Source organism: Populus alba, chromosome 6, assembly GCF_005239225.2.
Source record: "Populus alba chromosome 6, ASM523922v2, whole genome shotgun sequence".
NCBI lineage: Eukaryota > Viridiplantae > Streptophyta > Magnoliopsida > Malpighiales > Salicaceae > Populus > Populus alba.
The window spans coordinates 12,187,881-12,210,623 of NC_133289.1; the positions used below are offsets into that span (position 1 = coordinate 12,187,881).

Here is a 22,743-nt window from a genome sequence, read left to right on the forward strand (position 1 = left end):
GAATTAAGTTGAAGAGTATTGATATTAAGGGTGTTTAAGTTATTTTATAAGTTATATATATAGAGAGGGGGGGATTTTGAAAAAAATAATAATAGTACATGATTTTAATTATATCAACGTATAAAAAAGTCAAATTAAAAATTAAAAATTAAAAATTAAAAATATATAAAACTAATTTTCAAGTAATGTAAAATTCAAGAAAGGTTTGACATGTTTAGTTTATAATAAAATCAATCATTATTCTAAGGTCCTGGGGTTGTATTAGCACTGTGTTTTTAATAAATTTTGATTTTTTGATTTTAAATTATTATTTTTTTAAAATTATTTTGATATGACAATATTAAAGATAAATTTTAAAATATATATATTATTTTAATATATTTCTAAAAAGAACACTTTAAAAAATAATTTTAATTAAACTTTCAAACATCTATAACTATTTTTTTTATTAACATGGATATCATGATCAACTTATTTGTATCTCGATTAATCTTATGGGCTCTTAACGATCATGTAACTCTCTAGTGACCCTGAGATTTATAGAACTCAAAATAGTAATTTTTAGAAAACTAACTTAAAACTTTACCAGTTAAATTATATCCCTCAAGATTAACATCTATAAATATTTGTTTGGTTTTGAGATTGTACATGTGGTGGTGCCACTTCCGTTTCTTTGTTTGAAGCAACTTTAACTTTTTAGTATAAAATATTAAAATAATATCTTTTTATTTATTTAAAAACATAAATTATATAAAAGAGTATGATACACTTTAAAAAACAATTTTAATTAAACTCTCAAACATTTGTAAATATTTTTTTTATTAACGTGGGTATTCGGGTCAGCCTGTATGTGCCTTGACTAATCTTATGGGCTCTTAACGACCATGTAAGTTTTTAGTGACCTTAAAATTTATAGGACTCGAATTAATAACTTTTAAAAAATAAACTTAGAACTTTACCAATTAAACTATACCCTTTAATATTAACATCAATAAATATTTGTTTGGTTTTGAGATTTTAAATGTTGTGGTGTCACTTTCCTTTCTATCTTCGATGTAACCTTAATTTTTTAGTGTAAAATATTAAAGTAATATGTTGTTTTAATTAAAAAACATAAATTATATAAAGGAGTATGATAGTGTGAAAATAAAAGCAAACATAGTGGGCATTTAAGACAAGATAAATTATTGCACGGGAAACAAGGTTGAGATGATGGGGTCTAATTCTGTCTTGTAATTAGTTAAGATAAGAGTATGCCTCGCCCTCTCCTCGAAGGTAACGGCTACATTTTTGGAAAATGATGTGTGAAACCAATCATCGCAACTGAAAGCTACTGTGTTTCCCAGTCTTGTACTTGAAAGTTAAAACTACTACTCGCTACTGATTTTTTTTTCCTTTTTTACTGTGCTCTCTTTGTTTAAATTGGTATTTGTTTTTGTGGTGGTATTAATTTATTTAAAAAAATAATATTTAATTTTTTAATTATTTTTTAGTATTTTAAAATTATTTTAATGTGTTGATATTAAAAATAAAAAAATATTATTTTAATATATTTCTAATCGAAAAACACTTTGAGTATGGTTGTAGTTGCTTTTCAAAATGTTTTTTGCTCAGAAAAGTATGCCAATAATATTTTTTTATTTTTTAAAAATTATTTTTAAGATCAGCATATCAAAATGATATGAAAATATCAAAAACATATTAATTCAAAACAAAACAAAAATATTCAAATTTTTTCAGAAGTGCTTTTTGAACGCACTGCCAAACACCCTCTAAACACTATAGCAGTGTTTGGGAACATGGTTAAAACCGTGTTTTTCAAAAAAAATTTGTTTAAATTTTTTTTATATTTTAAAATTTTTTGATGTGCTGATATCAAAAATAATTTTTTTAAAATAAAAATAATATTATTTTAATATATTTCCAAGTAAAAAATATCTTAAACCAAAATTGCTACTATACTTCTAAATACACCTACCTAAATAACACGAGGATATTACATCAATTTTTATTCCAAGATATAAATAGGTAATTATAGAAACTAAGTAAACAATTACAAAAAAATAATAATAATAAGTATTCACAACTAAGTATTATAATTCTCATAATTATTACTTCTAATCTCACCATGACGCACAAAAACATAATGTTTTATAATACTTTAAAAAGGATGATTTGTTTTGCTTGTTTACAAATTTCATTTTGCCGCATGCTGCCAGTGCACGCGCGAACACATATATAAATCATATTTATTAAATCTAGCTCGAAGTTTAACCCGGTTAAAAAGCCACATCTTAAGTCACACGGGTTAATATAAGTCAACTTGAAAAAATTAAAAAAATTATATTTGAGGTTTTAATATCTCAGATGAAAAAAATTAAAAAATAATTTATGTGAATGTAGGTTATATATATTGTAAATAATGAATTTTAAGAGATGATTTAAAAAAATAAAATTATTCTGCATTGAAAAGATATTATTGTCTCATTTTAAGTTGAAATATTTAAATAAAAAAAAGTTTTTATCCTATATTAAAAAAAACATAATTTTTTTTTTTATGAACATGGAATATATATATATTAATGAGCTTTCAATTCTATATTTATATAGTGAACTTTTAATCCCATCTGGTACAGGGTCAACTTGATGGGTCAAGCCGAGACTAATAACTACAAAACAAATGCACCAAATTAAGAAAGATGAGAAATAAGAAAAAAAAAAAACTTAATTTAGATGAAATTCGTAAGCATTATTGGCAAAACAAATGCTCCAAATTTTAGTTTAAATAAAATATTTTAAAGGATAACTAAATTTACTATATTAAAATAGACTTCTCGAATTTTGGAAAAGTAGAGGAATTGCCATCAATTCTTATGTTATCATTGAGAAACTCCTTTCTATCCAAGTACTTTTAATTTTAGGTTAGAATGACTCCCTAAATTGTTTTTAAGAAAATAAAAATAGTTCAATACATAAAAACAGATGGAATCAACCCCAGATAGTGAAAGCAAAAGGAAATAAAAAAAGTAACACAGGGGACCAGTGAGAAAGTGTTAACGTAACCACAGATTGCGCCGCAAATCGAGCCAGCAAGCCACAAAGGCTGACAAATTTTCTGCAGAAAGGCCGCACGCTCACCATGCTTTTCCTTTGTGTTATTATACCACTCCCTAATTCCTCATAATATCCACGCGCTTTCTGCTATCCAGCTAACGGACCTCCTTTTCTTTATTAATTTCTTTCTTCCTTTTTTTTCCCCCTAAGCAAAGAGCTAAATTTATTACTGATAATAAATAATGATACATGTTTCGGTGCAGAACGCCTCCTTACTTGTCTATGACATTATTAGGATGTGCTTGATAATGAGATTGAAAATGTAATTTTTTTTTTGAAATTATATTAATATTCTGATGTTATAAATAATTTTAAAAAATAAAAAAATAAAAAAATAAATTACTTTGATATATTTCTGAGTATAAAATATTTTAAATTATAACTATCATACTTTCATACATCCCTACAAAATAAAATAATCATGTGTCACTAAGAAATTTAGCATTAAAGCTGGAGAAATGAATGGGAGGAGAAGCATTTACAACGGAGCAAAAGTGCCCAACTAGCTAAGGAGTTTCATAGAGTTTAGTAGCATATATTCTTGATACATGAGTGCGTATGTAAAGAAAATTCTCAAAAAAAAATTGTTCGTTAAAGAGTTAGAAAGCTTAGAGATTTCTAAGAGAGTTTTTGTATTAACTATTAGCAACTTAATGTTTCAGTTAGGATGACAATAGTTTCAAAGACTATAAGGTTTTATGGCAAACTATTGTGGTAAAAGACAAACTAAAATATTTGTCTTGACAAGTAAAGTAGTATAGATACAAAAGGTTTGTTGGCAACAATACTCTTCTAATAATCTAATAAACTAGTGAAAGTTATTTATCCTGGGTTTTGCTTGCCCTAAAGGGTTTTTTTTGTTTTTTCAAAAGTTTTTTTCTTCATAACCAAATAACTTGTTCATTTAAGTTTTCCACACTTATATTTATTTGGTTACTGATTAGCATTTGCAATGGGTTAGTAGATTACTAATGTTTGGTTTCCCCTTTCAAGAGAAAATAATTCTTATAAAGAAAGCTCAACTCATGCAAGAAGGTCACCAAACAAGGCTACAAATAAAAATAAAGCACGAAAAAAGAGCCTGATTAAAAGGAATACTTAGGGAAAAGTTGACAACTTAAGAAAAGAGGTAGAAAGACTTACAATTCAACTTAAACAAACACTGCAAATCGTCACTATGAAGAGAAAAACACTCTAGATAAATCAAGAACATATAAAAGAACAACCCTTTCTTAATAAATGGCTTACATTCCAAGTGCAAACAATGTTATTTGCCTTCACCCTATAAAAATAGGAAGCAAATGATGCCTCTTTAAGGTCCCAATATATTAAAGTACCTTTAATAGTTGATTGGATAAATGAAAAGCTAAGAGGAACAATTACTCAAACAATGAGTAATTTGCAAGGAATGCCTAGGAGGATATAGCAATACGAATAAAAAAAGTCCAGATTCTAAAGAGTTGGGGGGGGGGGAAGAAGAGCAAGTTGGGTTCTAGCTTAATTACATTAAAAAGATAAAGAGATGACCTATTAACCTATATATAACAACAACAAAATGTTTCCAATAATTACAAGAGAAATTCAGAGTATTGTAAGATGCTAAGAAAGAGAAAGATCATAAAATAACATATATAGAAGCAATACTAAAATCTAAAAATAGCAAGCAATTGAAAGTGACTCGCGAGTTAACAATAGTAAAATGGTTATAAGTTTTTAATAAAGCGGAGGGAATACTTCACCACAAATTCAACCCTAAGAAATTAATAGAGACGACATTTACATATACCTCATTTCTTGATAAGAATTTCTTATATAAGCATTTAGAGTATATTGAGGATTCGGTGTTGAACCTACTTTCCACAAGGAAACAATACTCCTTATACCCAAATTTATCTTTTAGGGCTTTAATTTGGCTAAGAGTTGCTAACATGGACATAAAGAAACTAGCATGAGTGACATTTAAGCATAAATTACATTAATATTTGCACTATTAAAATCCTTTCTTTGAAGAACATATCAGAAGATTCTCATAAGACATCCTGAACTATCCTTTACACTCTAATGAGTTTTTAAAGTTCTAAAGACATTGGTTAACCTTATTAAGACAACTATATGAGCTATTTGCATTGATAGTAGTTTCTCTATTAATATTATATGAAAGATATTTAAAGGTTTGTTGGAATCAATGATTAGCTTAAAAAAATCTTAAAGTACATCCTATGATAGAGTTGTACAAAATGCACTAGAAAAAAATTTCAAAAGTAAAATTTATGGATTCATGGAAAGAAAACATAAATATAGAGTTCTTTGTTGATAGTCAACTTGTGGGCAAAGGTATTTATTGTCCAAAGAAGAAAATTACACATAATATAACGACTAAGTATACATTAGGGAATATTAGGAAAGTCTTTGGAGATAAAAAAAACATTTATGAAAAACACATGCACATTTCAGCTTTGCTAGAATTTTATTTTGGTTTTTCATATTTAGGGGTTGTAGTAGATTTTCAATAAAACATCCCTTTCTATGTCATTTTTTTTTGTTTTAAAATTAATAAATGTTTTTATAAGAGTAATATCTGACATTTTATTTTCATTCATAATTGGATAAGTATAGTGATGAATTTAGCTAAAACTAGTTGTACTCCAAAATGTATCATGCAAATGCTAGGAGGCCATTCCACTTTCAAACCTTGAAATGTCCTTTCACTTCTAATAGATACATAGATATAAAACCTCAATTGTTTTTAGTTATCAAACATCTGTAATTGCAAAAAGAGATTTACATTAACATTGCGTTAATTTTTTTTTATCTAACATTATCTACCCATCTTAATGACTTTTTTTTTTTAATGATTTCCATTATTACATACTAGCTTTATATCAGAGAAATGCATTGAAGAAAGGGGCAGTGACTAACCTGTTAGGCAAGTCATTTTATACTTATTTAAAGGTAATTCCCCGAGTACAAACTAATAGATGTTAAATTGTATTTTGAGTCATCCCGACACTAATTATATTACTATTTGCAATGTTTAAAAATTTTATTGTTTCCAACCTCATATGTGCCATAAAATTCTAAATTTATACTCCATTATTATTTTCTAAGGAATCATGTTACAAAAGCTAGTGATTTATAATGCCTATTGAGAGAAAAACCTTTTGTGATATGAAAAATATGATTTATGACTTCCTTGCTAAGAGAACTTCTTTATAACAAATGATCGTGAGAGAAGACACTTTTTACCGTCTTGTTAGCGATGCAGTTATAATTTACAAACCTATATCATTAGTAATATGGAAGCATGTTTAAGTTGATTTAATTTATAGTAGCTTTAATGTCTGACCTGAAATTTGTTGCTCTACAAGAGTTCATATCTATCATGTCTTTATTGATATTAGTAGTTAGCAAACCACCGATTTACCTAAGCATTGACCATAGTGTCCCATAGCAATGAGTGATTTTTGGCTAGATATAAATTTAATTTTTAACAATGGCTGTTATTCTATACATATGTTGATACGTTTTATAAGACCTTGTATGATGTCATTTCTTTCATCTTATATTTTTTTTATGATCCAATAGTCAACTGTAATTTATTCTAATCACAAACACAATAAATTATCTCTCATTATAGATATGGACATGCAATGGTTTGATGCATTATAAGAGGGGGATTATGATAATGTAATGAATTGCATTGTTGATTATGTTAATTAAGGTGGTGGTTTCGATAGTAATAGAGGTGTTGGTGATGACAACAATACAAATGATGATGATAATGATGATGAAGAAAATGATTTAGATGAAAAAAATGAGTTGTTTTTTAGTAGAGAGTTTGATCATTATAAACTAGTATTATGCATAGCCAAAGCTCTCACACTACACTATAATAATTATATTTATAAAGAACCAAGTATAGTTTCGTACAACACAAGAATGCGATGGTTGAATGAAATTTTACTTGAACATTGAAAATGATTTATAAACATGTTTAAAATATATGCGATGACATTTCAAAATCTTTACTTTGAATTAGAAAGCCAAAACAGGTTAAAAGCATCAAGAAGGATAAGTATTTTTTAGAAGGTCAGAATGTTTTTCTAAATATTAGTATTAGATGCTTCAAATAAAAAAAATACAGGAGAGACTTCAATATTTAAGAGAAATTATTAGTAAATAATTTAATGAAGTTCCAAGAACAATAAGTTTACTCGTAGTATATGTTATTAAATTAGAAGATTAATTTTTAAGCACACTACATGAAATTGTGAACAATCCAAGATATATGCATCATTTTAAGGTAACAATAACATACTTTTTAATCAATAATGCTATAGATTAATAATTTGTATAATTGTAGGCTTTATCTAATTACATTGATGCTTGTTGCTTATTGTTTTTTTTTTTTTTAATGTAGAATTGTGTAGGAGCTACCAATGAAACATATCTATGGGTGTGTGTATCTACAAAAAATTAAATACTATTTATTGACATAAATTGTGTATCAATACAAAATATAATGATTGCATATAGCTTTGACATGCAATTCATTTTGTTTAGGTTAGATGAAATGGTAGTAAATATGATATGCAGATTTTTCTTAAGGTTATTAACAATCCTAATATCAAATTTTTTAAGCCATTAGAAGGTATTAACAAACAAAAAACATGTAATGTTATTTATTTTATAAAAATTTAATGTTATTATAATTATTAGGTAATAAATTAACAAAGTTAGTATACGTTATCGTGAGGAAAAACTACGTAATATTTTGGGATCTCCTAACAAATATGACCTTTTATGTTCATATAAAGGTTGAAAATATAATTTGTACAAAAATTTTTCAGGTGATGACAACCACAAACTCAAGAAGAAACTTTCAATTGTGCTCACTCTTCAGTACTTTCTGTTATACATTTGAAGTGTGGAGAAAAAAATAAATTTTTTTTATAGAATATACCTCTGTTTCTTTACAAAGTACAAGTTCATATTAATAGTGGCATTCATGACACTATATAACTATATTAAAAAGAAAGCCATATGAAAATATGTGAATTTTAAGGAATTTGATTCGTCATCCCGATTTTATTCCATAGGAATTTTTAATCGATGTATTTCTACATTCACAAATCCATAAAATTAAAATCCTTCCTGTATTACTATATCATGATAAAACTATAGCAAATTTAATAGAATAATAATTAAAAGCGGTGTTGCAGTTGGCATCGTGTCTTTACAATACATTAATAATAAAATAAACATTAATGTAAATGCATTAATGTTCTCTCTCCTTTTTTTTTTTCTTTCTTTCTTTTTATATATTATATGAGTGGGTCTATCTAGCTACCTAACACTGAAAAGGTTTCATTACAAGGATAAAAGAATGGCAGACAAATGGAAGCTCGATCTTACAAAGGCAGTGAGTAAATTTATAAATGGGGCATGTAACAATAGTGAAGCCATGAGAGCTCCAACACTAACAAAACCATGCTTGTTCTGTCCTAAATAAAGAATCCACAGACCTTATCCTCTTGCAGCCCAACAGAGATACATCTCTGAATTTTGAAAAGAGATTAACAAATGAAAATGAAAGAAACAATCTCCTTCCTTGCGAGGTGATGAAGTCACAAACTATGGAAAGAGTTACTAAGAAATTCTTATGGGTAGAAGGAAAGCACCTCCTTCTGCTAGAGCCTTGAAGGAATATCAAGGAGCAATTGTGCGAGTATGAGCATAGTCTTGTAAAAATCAAAACATTTTCATCAAAATTACATGTATTGTCACTCTTGAGACGAAGAGATCTAACTATTTGTTGCATCAATAATAATAAAAAAAATAAATTCTCCACCTTGTTACATTGGAAGCCTTCCGCAGCTTGTTATACGAGACCTGGAATGCCATAATTAATGCTGTTGTTTCTTTTTAATAAATAACACTAAAAATATTTAAGATATTAAATAGGAGCACAGGACATTAAAAATTGTTGAAGTCATTGATCCAAATATTAAAAATATTTAAGACTTCAACAAAAATATCTAACTATTAAATAGCTTGATAATTTTATCATACAAGTATTAAACCTAATAGATTCAATGAATCCAGAAAAGTAATTATTTATAAGTTGATAAAAATAAAAAAATTCATATCAAAAATTTATTTTATAATTAATTTAAATTTATGTTGAGCAAAACATCGTATGAATAGTTTAATCCAAAGTTCTCACTACTGAATTTTTTTCTTTAAAAAGTTTGATATTTTATAAGTTTAAATTTTACTTCTAATTTTTTGATATAAAATTTGAAATTTTTAAATTTTAAATAATTTTCTTAACCAAAAATTTTTTAAATCAATTTTTTATTTACTTATATTTTTATTGATATTTTCTAATAAAAATTTAATCTTTAATATAAAAGCACCGTATTTTTAATTTGATTTCAAATATATTAATGCAATAACCAGTTTCTAACGGATCTTGAGCCCATTCACAAGTCAAACTAGCATGATAATGCTCCTAGGCCTTCTCCAGCCTAAGCTCTACACCCTTCCACACACCTATTATACTGCACAAGCACATGCATCTACAATACGATAATCAGCCTTATTAATCAAATGAATTAATTAATAATTATGATGATAAAGAGACCCAATAGCGTATAAATGTGCGAAAAAACGAGATAATTGTGAGAATATCAAGAAATTTATTATTAAGAATGGTTGCAAAGTGCAGCAGAACAGTGGAGATGAAATATGCAAAGTAGAAAGAAAAAAAAAAAGGCTGGGATTGAAAGACAACAATAGTAACGGTAGAAAAGAAAGTAGGAAATCTAAACTGAGAATTACATACAGTGTTGGAGAGCTTGGTGGGGGAGTTTTTGATGACTTCCATTGATTGAATCTCTAAACCCAAACTCTCATTGGATGAAAATATGTTAGTGGAAGTCATCTGAACTTACACTCTCTCCTCCAATCTTCCCATAAATATCACTTATTCGTTCATCCCAAGATACGTAATTTGCGTTGGAAACATGATTTTCAGGAATAAGCAACAATATTCTGAATCATTTCAAAGTAGAAATCATGTGTAAAGACAGAATCATAAAGCAGCTAGGCCTCTGCCTGTTTGTGCGTGGTGTTTCTGATACACAGTATCAGGATGGTTTTAAAAAAGAAACATGGCGTGAAGGAATCAGAACGTTCTCTTCTTGCTTCCCTTTCGTTTGCTTATGAGTTGCACGCGGAGAAGATGCTTTCCCTCACCTTTATGCATGCAAAAACAAAACCATTAATTGGAATTTTGGAGTTGTCTTCAAAAGAAGAGAATCATGATCATGCGCTTTGGCACTAATCTAAACAGCACTAAACACCCTTTTCCTTTTCTCTTTTGTTCAAGCAATACAAGGTTTACACTCCTCATTAATTTGTCTGGGTTTAGCGAACAAGCCCTGACTTTTTACATCATCAAGTAAAAAGCTTGTTGTTGAAAAAGATATTACAAACAATTTGTACTCAGTACACTGGGAATCAATCACTAAGCTAATGTTTTATTTGATAAAACAAGTTTTTTGCTTGCGTCGAAGAGGATGCACTGGAAAGCAGAATGCAAAGGCAATGGTGGTTATGTCATATGTAACAAGAAGATATTCAACGGGTCAGACTTGAGCGTTGTGGAAGCTCAGACGCACTATATATTTTCCTCACATTTTATTTGAAGCAAATTGCTTAGTGTCTAATGATTTTGGGGCCTGGGAATATTCGAGCAGTTATGAATATATTGAGTTAATTATTTTTCACGAAACATCGACAGCACAAACGACGCTTTGGCCGAGTGGTTAAGGCGTGTGCCTGCTAAGTACATGGGGTTTCCCCGCGAGAGTTCGAATCTCTCAGGCGTCGGTTAAATTTTTTATTTTTTTAAATCCCACAAGTTTGGGCTAAGAGGCCGCTTATGAAGATCAACGATGGGCCCAAAGTATGGGCTCCCTACAAAGACCAGACGCTACAATGGATGTTCATTTTCTCTCCATGCAAAAGTTCAATGGCCACTCTTCGAAGCGTTGATATTCGCCCCCCGAGTTTGCTCCTCTCAGGAATGATTCCTTTCCCCCTAAAACATTAGCTTAGCTTGCCCCTTTTCCTCCTCTTTTATTTATTTATTTTTCGAATTCTTGGTTGATGAGCGTGAGCAAGGCTCTCAAATGGACGGACCTAGATCATTTAACGGAATCACAACATGCCTAAGCACTGATATTTCACTGTTAAGCAGAGAGGGCACAACATGACACAGGGAGCATGCTTGCCTGTGTTTTACCCAGAGAAAAGTGTACTCTATGAAAAAAGAATCTCACTCGCTTTAAGACAACAAACGTCGATAATTTTGCTTTCAGAAACAACAGTCAGGATCTTACCATGCCCTGGTAAGCGCTATTCAAGCATACAAGTATTAAAAGATAGCCAGGAATAAACATGTTTTATTCACACTTGGAAACTAGATGACGTTTGATAGAAGGCAGCTCTCATAAAGTGTCCAAACTCTGTTCGTGGTGAGCGTTTTACCAACTACATGGATGAACTTCACATTCTAGAACCAGAATCGATGATAAGCTGCAATTGCATGAATTAATCTATCTAGTACATCAAGAAGACTTTCCCATGAACATGTATGCGAGACATCAACAAACAAGAAAGGCATACCCGTCAAACAATTTTATCCAAGCGGGGGGGGAAAAATCTTGCATCCACCCAAACAGACTGACTTTTTGATTGATACTATTTAAAATTGCGCTCAGTGTGTGTGAAATTCTGAATTTCAATAAAAAAACAGAGAGTATAAGTCGAACAAACATGAGGTAAAGCGCTTAGAAGTCAGGAACCAGGTATTCTTCTTGACACCATTGAAACAAGAATGAATGGTGCCCAGAGGCTCCAAACGTTCTAGTGGCCATACTTCTGAAACTCCCACTCACTATTATCTGCAGAGACAACACCACAAAAATAAAAACAAATGAGAAAATCTTTAGGCGATAAGATGAAAAGAATCGGGGGAAGCAACAAGAAACATACCCAATGGGCACACTTGACGAGTCTTGAGCCATCGGCTGATGCAGTGAAAGTGAAATGCATGGTTACACACCCCTGTGGACATAACAGTGAAGCTTGCTTAAACATTAGGTGCTAATGCCAGTCTAATTTTACACCCTTGACATATTTTATAACTCAAAGACACAGGCATAAGAAACAAATTAAAAAGTATGCGAAGATAAACAAACAAACATAAACAAGGTAAACATCATTATTAAACAGCTCCAATTATAAATTACATAAAATATCCAAAAACAATGAAAATAAAGATAAACACATTCAGGATTACAACAACAACAATCGTGGTGGTGGTGGTAGAGAACCACTACCATTCCTTTAGAAGCAGCAACTAACCATTCCGAAGATGCTCAACAATATTTTCATTGTTGTCAAATCGTAAAATCGTATGGTTTTACAAGTCAATTTGTATCTACTTGCAAAATCAAACACCAAAATCGAAAACCAATAAAATCAGACTTGACTTGTGCAAATTCTATAAACTCGGTAAAAAGTTAGTTCGAGTCAGCGATTTTACATGAAGTATAAATAGTTCCAAAATCCTTGTCCTTCCTCTCTGTTACTACTAGCCGATCTTTCAAAATCCTTGTCCTTCCTCTCTATTAAACTTCTTGTTTTGACATCAATCAAGTTAGTGTTTCTTAAACTTCTTGTTATATTGTCTCCTATTCTCTCTCTTTCTCCTTCCCTGTGTGAGTCTGATCTGCTCCTTCAATTCCAATTTCATGATCGTCTCCATCCAGGTTAGTGATTCTTTGTTTTAGTATGAATAACCAGTCGACCAAATATGTGATCCGAGGCTTTCAACATTTTCTATCTTTCGGTTACTTAATTTCCTACATATGTTATGTTACAATGCACAAGTTGAAATAAATGACTTTCCTTGCCTACTTTTTGGTTAGTTATTTCAAATTTATTATGATACTATTTTATACTTGTGCTATATTTTCTTCCACTTGTATCAAATGTCACAAGTCATCATCATACGTGGGATGTGCTTGCTATAAATCTCAAATTCATAATATAGTAAAATATTATTTACGATGCAATACATCTAAATACTTGTGAGTTTGTAATTATTTTTAGCAGGTATTTTTTTAAATATACCTTTAGAGTTGTAGTTATACTATAATATTAATAACCATGGGATGATTACTTAAGCTAACGACTAATTTCAGGATTGATTTGAATTGATTCTTTAACTGTTGAATACATGACATCTAAAAAAAATACCACTAGCAATAGACTTCACATAGGATGACAACATGGTATAGATATTGATAAGAATTTAAGAAAAGTTCAGTGCAAGTATTGTTAATTTTTTTTTCAATGGAGGCATTTATCGTTTCAAACATCATTTGGCTTGCACTTGTAAGGATGTTGACCCATGCCAACAAGAACTAGAAGATGTAAAGAAAATGATTTTGGATGTTTCGGTGAAAAAACAAAAAGCAACTAAGAAAAGAAAGGCTTTTCAATATATTGGAACAAATGAAGATAAAGATGAAGGGAAAGGAATTAGCTCAGTGGACAGAAAAAAGAGTAGCAAGTGGGAGTAGAAGTACACAAACTACCATCAATTGACTAAAAAAGGATCTTAAAGAAGAAGCATGTCAACAAATTGCAAGGTTTTTCTACACTAGTGCAATTCCATTTAACTATGTGAAAAACCCTGCGTTTGTTAAGGCACTTAAATTGATTACAAATCACGGGCCATCTTTCAAGCCTCCATCTTACCATGATATTAGATAGAAGTATTTGAAGCAAGAAGTAGATCACACAATGAAATAGCTTGAGGAGTACAAGCTAGAATGGAAAAAAAAAAAAAAAAACAAGTTGTTCAATAATGTCTGATGGATGGACTGATAAGAAAAGATGTTCTATTTGCAACTTTTTGGTTAATAGTCCTAAAGGGACAATTTTTTTGTCATCAGTAGATACCTCTAATATATCCAAGACTACTGATAAGGTATTTGGTATGTTGGATGCTATTGTGAAGAGGATTGGAGAGGAAAATATTGTGCAAGTAATTACTAATATTGTTGCAAATTACAAGGCAACAAGACAATTGTTGATGGGAAAGAGAAAAAGATTGTTTTGGACATCATGTGTTGCCCATTGTATTGACTTGATATTGAAAGATTTTGAGAAGAAACTAAAAGTCTATCAAGTAACTATTGCTAAGGGGAGGAGAATTACCTCGTACATATATCCACGATCTATTCTTATTTCCATGCTAAGGCACTTTACAAAAGAAAATGATTTGATTAGGCCTGTTGCTACTCAGTTTGCTACTGTATACTTGACTCTTAGATGCTTGAGTGATTCTAAACTATAGTTGATGACAATGTTTACTTCCAACCGACGGAGGTCATATGGGTTTTCAAGAATAGAGGAAGAGAAGTGAATTCAAAGTTGTTTTTTGGACAAGTTTTGGATGTCATTATATGTATTAAGACAATATATCCTCTAATTAAAGTTCTTCTATTAGTTGATTCAGATGAAAAACCAACTATAAGTTTTATATATGAAGCAATTGATCAAGCAAAAGAGAAGATACAGGTGAATTTTGGTTATGTGAAAAAAAGATATTGATTATCTATCTTGCTAATTCTTTATTTACTACTACCAGTTGATGTAAAGTACTTATTTCACTTTTATATTATTTAATGTTAATGTTAATATTCTTATTCTATTTTGTAGTTATATCTATGGAATATTATTGATGCAGGATGGTAACTTCAACTTCACAGACCTTTACATGTAGCAACTCATTAATTGAATCCTCATTATCATTATAATCTCAATTTTAAGGTTAACGCTAACATTAAAATTGGATTATATCAATGCTTAAAAAGGATGGTGCCTAATGCAAGTGAAAGGTGCAAAATTAACTTACAACTTGATTCATTCAAAAGTGCAAAACGGTTGTTTGACATTGAAGCTGCCGAGACAATAAGGGATAAAAAGACTCCAACTAAATGGTGGGATTCTTATGGGGATGAATGTCCAGAACCACAAAAGTTTGCAATTCGAGTTCTAAGCTTGACTTGTAGTTCATCTGGATGTGAGCATAACTGAAGTGCATTTGAGATGGATTTTTTTTTTAATGTTTTTATATTTAATAAGAATCTATATGTTATCAATTTGAATTGCTTACTTAGGTTCATACGAAATGAAGAAATCATTTGCACCAGAAAAAAAAATAAATGAATGACATGGTATTTGTAATGTGCAATCTTAAATTAAATGACAACCAAGTAAAAAAGCAAGCTAATGATTTTGGTGAAGTTTTAGATGATCTCTCATCTGATGATGATTGGATAACTGCGGGAGAAAAGCATGATGGTTCATCAAACTTTGATTTACTTGGTATCATTAATAGTGCAACACGAAGAAAAAATGGTACAGAAGATGAAAGCAACGATATAGAAATTTTTAATGATGTTGAAATTGTAAAGTCATGGTATTAAAGATGATTTAGAGATTCAAAATGATATTAATCCAGATAATTCAAGGAGTTTTAAGTTAAATATTGTTGATAATATTGGTGTTGTTGTTAGTATTAATAGTAACACTAATGTTCACAATATCAGTGCTGGTACTAGTAGTAGCAGCAATAATAATCATCTTGATGATGATGATCTTGATGAATCTCTTAGGAAAAATAAGGAAGATAAAGGCAATAAAACTGGTTTTAGTTTTCAGGACACACCAACAGAATGTTTGTTTTAGGTTTGTTAACTTTTAATTAATGAAATTCTATGAACATAATTGTATTGTACTTTTGAATTACTTAAATTATGTATGAATTTTTATTTGAACTATGTATTTTAAAGTGCTTGAACTTTTCTATTATTTATTTCACCTTTTGTTTTAATTGTGTTATATTGTTATTTACTATTTCGGTAGAATTGTCAATATATAATTAATTAAAAAAATTTACATACAATTTTATGATTTGAGTTTACACTACATTTTTCGTGTCGTGTCAAAAAAAAGTTCCTGACAACCTTGGTTGTGTACTCACAAAGGACAAAGAGCTAGAATAAAGAATAACAAAGTATGTTAGAATGTTGGTAGCAGTTGCAGCAAACCAAAGAGATCAGAGGAAGCAACTATTGCAAATAATCTACATGGTTTCTAAGCACAAAAGGCCTCAATTGATCAAATTGATGCATCTAGGCTATATGCTTGGCTTGAATATAGGATTTCATGTTTTTTTTTACCCTATTGGCAGCATGTGCCATTAATTAATCTCAGATGCAGCAACATTAAGTACCATTGCAATTAGTGTATGAATAACAAAACGAGGGTGTAAACAATATTTTGACTAGGAGACAGTCAAGAAAGTGAATCTGATAAACATAAATGAAGAAAGAATTGCAATCCACTCAATTTAATATAAAAAGGTTTGCAATTAAGATCATCACTAGGACTAAGCCATGACAGTCAACTACTGTTATATGATCTTGATTCTTATTCCAAAGTTGTAAAAGAGGGAAAAGAATTCAAGATTGAGAAACTTATGGAATGGCTCCCAAGTCATAACAAGTGGGACCCAAATTGCTGAAATAATAAAAAACAAGAACTTTGCTCCAACAAAACTTATGGGGAGAAATCCATGATATCTCAACAAGCATCTAAAATAATTAACGACTTAATCTAGCAGAGATATAGACCAAGAAAATAAAAATAAAAATAACTAGATGAGAATCTGAAGCATAGCATACTCCCCACCCCTAAAATTCGTCACAAATTTGCCTCTCAAAATCCAAACCTGAAACAGCATCACTCGGAAAGGGAATAAGGTAATAAAAGCATGACAGAACAAAGAAAGAGTTGATAAACCGCAATGTACCGAAAGTAAAAGTAGATGAAAGAAGCTAGTTTAGGATGGAGACTTGGGTTTAATTTTAGTTAAATATTGCCCATAGAAAACCTTTGCACATTCGAATCACTCGTTCGAGTTCACAAACACAGAACAACAGCAGTAGCAATAATTATCGTGAGTGAAAACACATAGATGTAGAACAAAAACCGAAAGCATACCCCAAGCAACAGTGCATTCCTCACTAGTAGCGCTAGCCTGGTTTGCTTGGCATTCAATACCTAATCAATAAAAAAAAATCCCAAATAATTAAAATATCAAACCCTAAACCAAAACAGTAAAAACACAACTCACATAGATCCATTATATGGTTTCTGCAAATCGCACAGTTATCAACAACAATATCTGCAAAGACCAGACCAATTGAATGAATTAGTTATAGGGTTAGTTAATTATTTATTTAGTTAATTAATAATAATTAGTTAGGCAAAGTACCCCAAGCCCAGAGAGAGACGGCGTTCCACTTTTTGATCTCGAAACGCTTTGGTTTCTTAGAGGAAGAAGGACCAGCAGTGCCTGACGTCTCGCCTACTGGAACCAGGGTTACCTCCGAGTCCAAAGTTGACATTCTCTCTCCCGCTGCTCGTTTTTAGACTGGTGATTTAGAGTCAAGAGATTATAAAAGAATGAGAAAAGAAAGAGGGATGCAAAACCAAAATTTATAATACTCTAGATAGAAGAAACCCGGGGTTATTCCCATTAACAGAATATACATTGCGTGTGGCTTTTTAATTATATATTTTTTTTATTGTTCATGCTTTATGGTGGATTGTTGTAGTAAAATTTTTAATTTGATTCTTGATTTTTTTTTTATATATAATTGATTTTAAATTAGAGTTATATTTTTTTTAGGATTGAATTAAAAAAAAAAATACATTACAGGTGTTGGCTCTATAATTTGTTTGAAAAATTCATTTTCATCTCTATCTTTTAAAGCTTTTAGGTAATTAATCCTTATAATTTTTAAAAATTATATTTTGATATCATACTTTATTTATTTTTTTTAGTTCTTTTTCAATGAAAAAGAAAGGGAGATCACTAGATTCTGGTTTGAAAGAGAGAAAATTATCGTTAACGACGATTTTCAGCCACTAAAATAGTCGATTTTTGTATCAAATAGTTCCATATGATAAGAAGAGTTAAAATTAAGTGTTTTTTTACCTTGAAAACTCCTAAAATAACAAATTTGAGCTCTGGAATATTTTTGGTTTGGGTTGTTATGGGTTTTGGGGCAATTTCTTTTATGTTTTTGAGGTCATGGATTGGTTAAACAAGATTTCAAGAGTATTTCCTAGACATTTTGAGTCAAAAATAAATTTTTAAGTTTAAAAAACAAGTCTTGTTTTTCCAACCATAGTGACTGAATTCAGGGCAATTATAGACGATGTTTTGTCTATTTTTTAGTAAAGAATGGGGTACACGACCTTTAGGGGAAAAAAGCTCCCCGCGCGGGCCTTCTCATTGTGGGCTAAGCTATGTTTATCAGGGCCACAACGCTTGACCTCATTTTTTTTTTTTAAATTATTTATTTTTTATATGTATTTTTTAAAAAAATAATTTTTGAATTTATTTTTTATTAATAACATTCACTGTGATTTTGTTTTTTGCATATCTAACCTTTTTAAAATAACGATTATTTTTTAATTATATTGAGTGTGTTTAATTTTTTATGAGGTTTACGTGATTCTTCTATAATTTTTTTTTTATATATTTTATATAGAATAAACTTATTTTTAAAAATAAAAAAACATTTATTTTCTTACAACATTTTTAATATGTGCAGCACTACATAGAATGTTTTTCCTTTATTTTATTCAATAAATTTTATATATGTGTCGATTTTTATTATATATTGATTTTTTATAAATATATTCATTAAACACAACCAGTTAAATTTCTTATATTGTGATATTTAATATTTTAATTTACATTTGTTGCTCAATTTTTCCAATTTATAGTTGATGGCTTTTTTAAATTTATTTACAAAATAGTTTGTAGTTTATGTAATTAGATACAATTATAAGTTTTTTTTTTTTAATTTATATTTAAGACTTTTATGTAAAAAAAAACACCTTCAGAAATTCTACATGTTCAATTTTTGCATCATGTATTAATGTTTTCAATTTGATCCTTATTCTTTTTATTTCTTAATTTTTTTCTTGACTCTTTTATAAAAGTTTTATTGTTTTTAATCCCTTCAATCCAAGTTGATTGTATAATGTTTTTTTTTTCCTTTTGTTAATATTTTTATTCTTTTCAATTAACTATAAAATTAAAAATTTGTTGTTCCCTTTGATTTATTTTTTCTTATGGTTTTAACCCTTATTTTTTTTAATTATTATGTTTTTGGAATTTTTTTGTGTAATTTTTTTCAAGTCATCCTTCAACATTTCATTTCTCATGGGTTGAGCTTCATGATTTTTTTCCATATATAATGCTTCCAGTATGATGATCTAGGTCACGAATTTGAAAAGTTAACAGGAATTGATATATTTTTTATTTTTTGATATCGTTGTTCGATGTTGTTTTTTTTATATATAAAAAAATGATTTTATGGTTATCTTTAATTTCTTTTTCTACCAAATTATCTTAGCCTCATGACCTAAAAACAAGTTTGTTAGGTTAATCTGGACTAGCTTGCCCCTTAATGTCCAGATTACATGTCTATCGTGCTGGCTTGAATAAGCTCACACAAATTTTTTATCCTTTTTATACCATGTTTCGTCCTTCCATGTTTAATTGGTTTAAAATTAAACAACATCATCTTTTTTCTCTTGGATAAGGTTTTTCCCATGTTATGTTATGTTGATGCCTTTTTTTTATTATTATATATTTTTCTATTTGCTATCATTGCCTCTCTTTTTTCCATTCGATTTAAATAAGGCCAATTTATTTAGCTGGTTAGGACTATACTATAACCCGAGTAATTGAATTTCTTTTTTTTATATATATATATATATAAAACATGTTTGCAGTGTTTAAATGTTTTACTAAAAAGATAGTGTGCACTTGCAATGTTGCGTGTGACGAGTATAGTACTATATATAGAGAGATAGAGAAAAGAAAATATAAAAAACAACTCCCCTTTTTAAAGAATGCAAAAGAAGAAATAATATTTAGAAATAACAAATTACTATGTTTCTTTAGGTTATGTTTGGCATTGCGGTTCAACCGTGCTTTTGGAAATCTTTTTTAAAAAGCTTTCTTAGCTTTAAATTAATTTTTTGATGTTTTTTTGATCATTTTGATGTGTTGCTGTTAAAAAATAAATTTTAAAAATAAAAAATATATTATTTTGATACTTTTCCTAGCAAAAAATATTTTGAAAATCAATATCTACCACACTTCTAAACATGCCCTTATTGTTTTTCTTATCAATATTGTTAAAAACATGTTTTTTTTGACACAACATGAAAAATAAAAATATAAAATCAAATCATAAAAATAGATTGTAAAATCATAAGTAACTTTTTTTTCTTAGATGGTTCATACCAACAATAAAAAATCCCATCAATAAAGATATGGTGTACTTGTTTTTGCATTATAAAATCCCACCAAGCAAGATCCAATGAAAAATGTTGGAAGTAGTTGGCAAGACCATGTGTCCAAGAAAAAACATTGAAAATATCAATGTCTTCATAACTATGCTCCCTTGTTGGCCTACACCAGTTCCAATGCTGCCTCCAAATGCATGATGATTTGTGTGATAGTTTTAGTTTATCATATGTTTTTTGCCTTGATGAATAATACATCATTTTTAGATATTTTTCTTTTTTCTTTTAGATATTGTTATACTTTTATGAGTTTCAGATATTATTTGTTGCATACCATGAATCTCAATAAATGGATCAATAAGAAATTACAGGCTTTGTATGAATTAAAACAAATAATCATCATAAATAAACACTAAACAATCACAATGTAACAAAGATTAAAGGAGAGGTGTGATCATTGAACTATGTTATCCATCAAAGTTTAAGGTATACCTTCTTCAATTTATGATGCCTTTTGGTTATGAATTTCTTGCCCCTTTTTTTAGCTCCAGATCCTTGGTGTTTCTAGCTCTTAATCCTTGATTTTTAAGTTCTTATTTATTCTTCTTTCTTCCTACCTTTGACCTACTTTTAAGAAACACTCTCATTTTATAAGCCAAGCTAAACCAGGAGGTTATAAAACCATGGCGGTTTTTCTTAGAATGTATGTGGTTACGCCATTTCTCTCTTCTATAACATATTCCTAAAGGTCATGGTGTTTTCTTTCTCTTTGAACTGAATCCTTAACAGAGAAAAAACCTTCCCAGCTAATAATTTTACGGATATTTTCTTTTTTAATCAAGGTTGACTGGGTGGGGGTACTTTGGGTATTTTTCTTCTTTAGTCACACTTGATTTAGAGCTTTGTAACTCCATGTTCATTAATTAGAAGATTGGTCCCCAGCTTGAATATGTCAACGTAAAAGAGGCTAATTGGGGACAAGATATTTTGATTTTGTCGAGCCAACTAAGGTATAAACATTTGATGTAAATGGTTGGACTTTGTAGGTGCAGTGTTTCTTAGTTTTTTAGTGCTAAATATGTCCTTTGATGTAACAGCCCGGCCCAACATGCTGAATATTGTCCGCTTTGGGCTTTACCGCCCTCACGGTTTTGTTCCTGGTGACGCGAGCCCACTTCTGAGCCTGACGCCCCAAAACGTGTTCAACATGTTAGCACCAGCACTACTAATAAGGCCAACAACACATCCCTCACCCGCCGATGTGGGATCTTACAATTCACCCCCCTTAAGGAGCCCAATGACCTCGTTGGCACAACCGGACAGCTAGTGAGGTCGGCTCTGATACCAAATGTAACATCCCCCATTTCGGGATAAAACGACAATCTCATATCAATGAAATAAAACACTTATATATATATATATATATAATATATATATATTATATATATATATATATATATACATACATATATATATATATATATGTTCATGATACCGGAAGGTCCGAGGTTATTGACATGAATTTATTTACACTTCTAATAGTTCGCATCTTCTAACTAAAATCCTGACCCAATCATCATGGGTTTTCAATTTCCACACTTATACCCACTTTTATCAACCACAATATTTACGATATGCATTATATAACAAGATATCATTATGGATGGATAAGAATAAATAAGTATAATTACATCGGCATAAGCATGATTATATGAACTACATGGTTACATTCATTCAGTCTAGTTTAAACATTAATTATACAAATTAAGTTATACAAACATTTTCATATTAACAAACTACAAGGGTATACTCCCTAGAAACTAGATTACAAGAAAGGAGCACAAGCTAGGACCTACTCTTGTCGTGCATGGGATGATCCTGAAACAAAATACATATTATTGAAAGGTGAATATTACAATAAATATGACAACATGGACACCTAACAATTTAACAAAGTAACATGTATTCATAGTTCATTTGCCTCTCCCTTCTAGTTTTTTTTTTTTGTATTATTATTATAATCCTTTCCTTGTCAAACTATTATTAATTGTTCCCTCTACCACTTTCAACCTTCATTATAGACTCTATGAGAGATTGAACATGATCATTTTTTTCTTTTTGCTTATCACATTACCGATACCAATA

At 29.6% G+C, this 22,743-nt stretch overlaps 1 protein-coding gene and 1 non-coding gene across 2 annotated transcripts; one reads left to right on the plus strand and one right to left on the minus strand.

The window, feature by feature from the left end:
- Positions 1-10,928: 10,928 nt before the first annotated feature.
- TRNAS-GCU (transfer RNA serine (anticodon GCU)) lies at positions 10,929-11,010 on the plus strand. Its single transcript has one exon. It is a non-coding gene; the product is annotated as a tRNA-Ser (tRNA).
- Positions 11,011-11,693: 683 nt separating this feature from the next.
- On the minus strand, positions 11,694-17,790 carry LOC118048083 (RING-box protein 1a). Its single transcript, XM_035057621.2, has 5 exons — positions 17,540-17,790; positions 17,399-17,449; positions 17,266-17,325; positions 12,178-12,249; positions 11,694-12,086 (listed from the first exon to the last, which is right to left on the minus strand). The coding sequence occupies exons 1-5, from the start codon at positions 17,670-17,672 to the stop codon at positions 12,049-12,051; spliced, it is 354 nt and encodes a 117-aa protein (XP_034913512.1). The 5' UTR covers positions 17,673-17,790; the 3' UTR covers positions 11,694-12,048.
- Between the last annotated feature and the right edge of the window lie 4,953 nt (positions 17,791-22,743).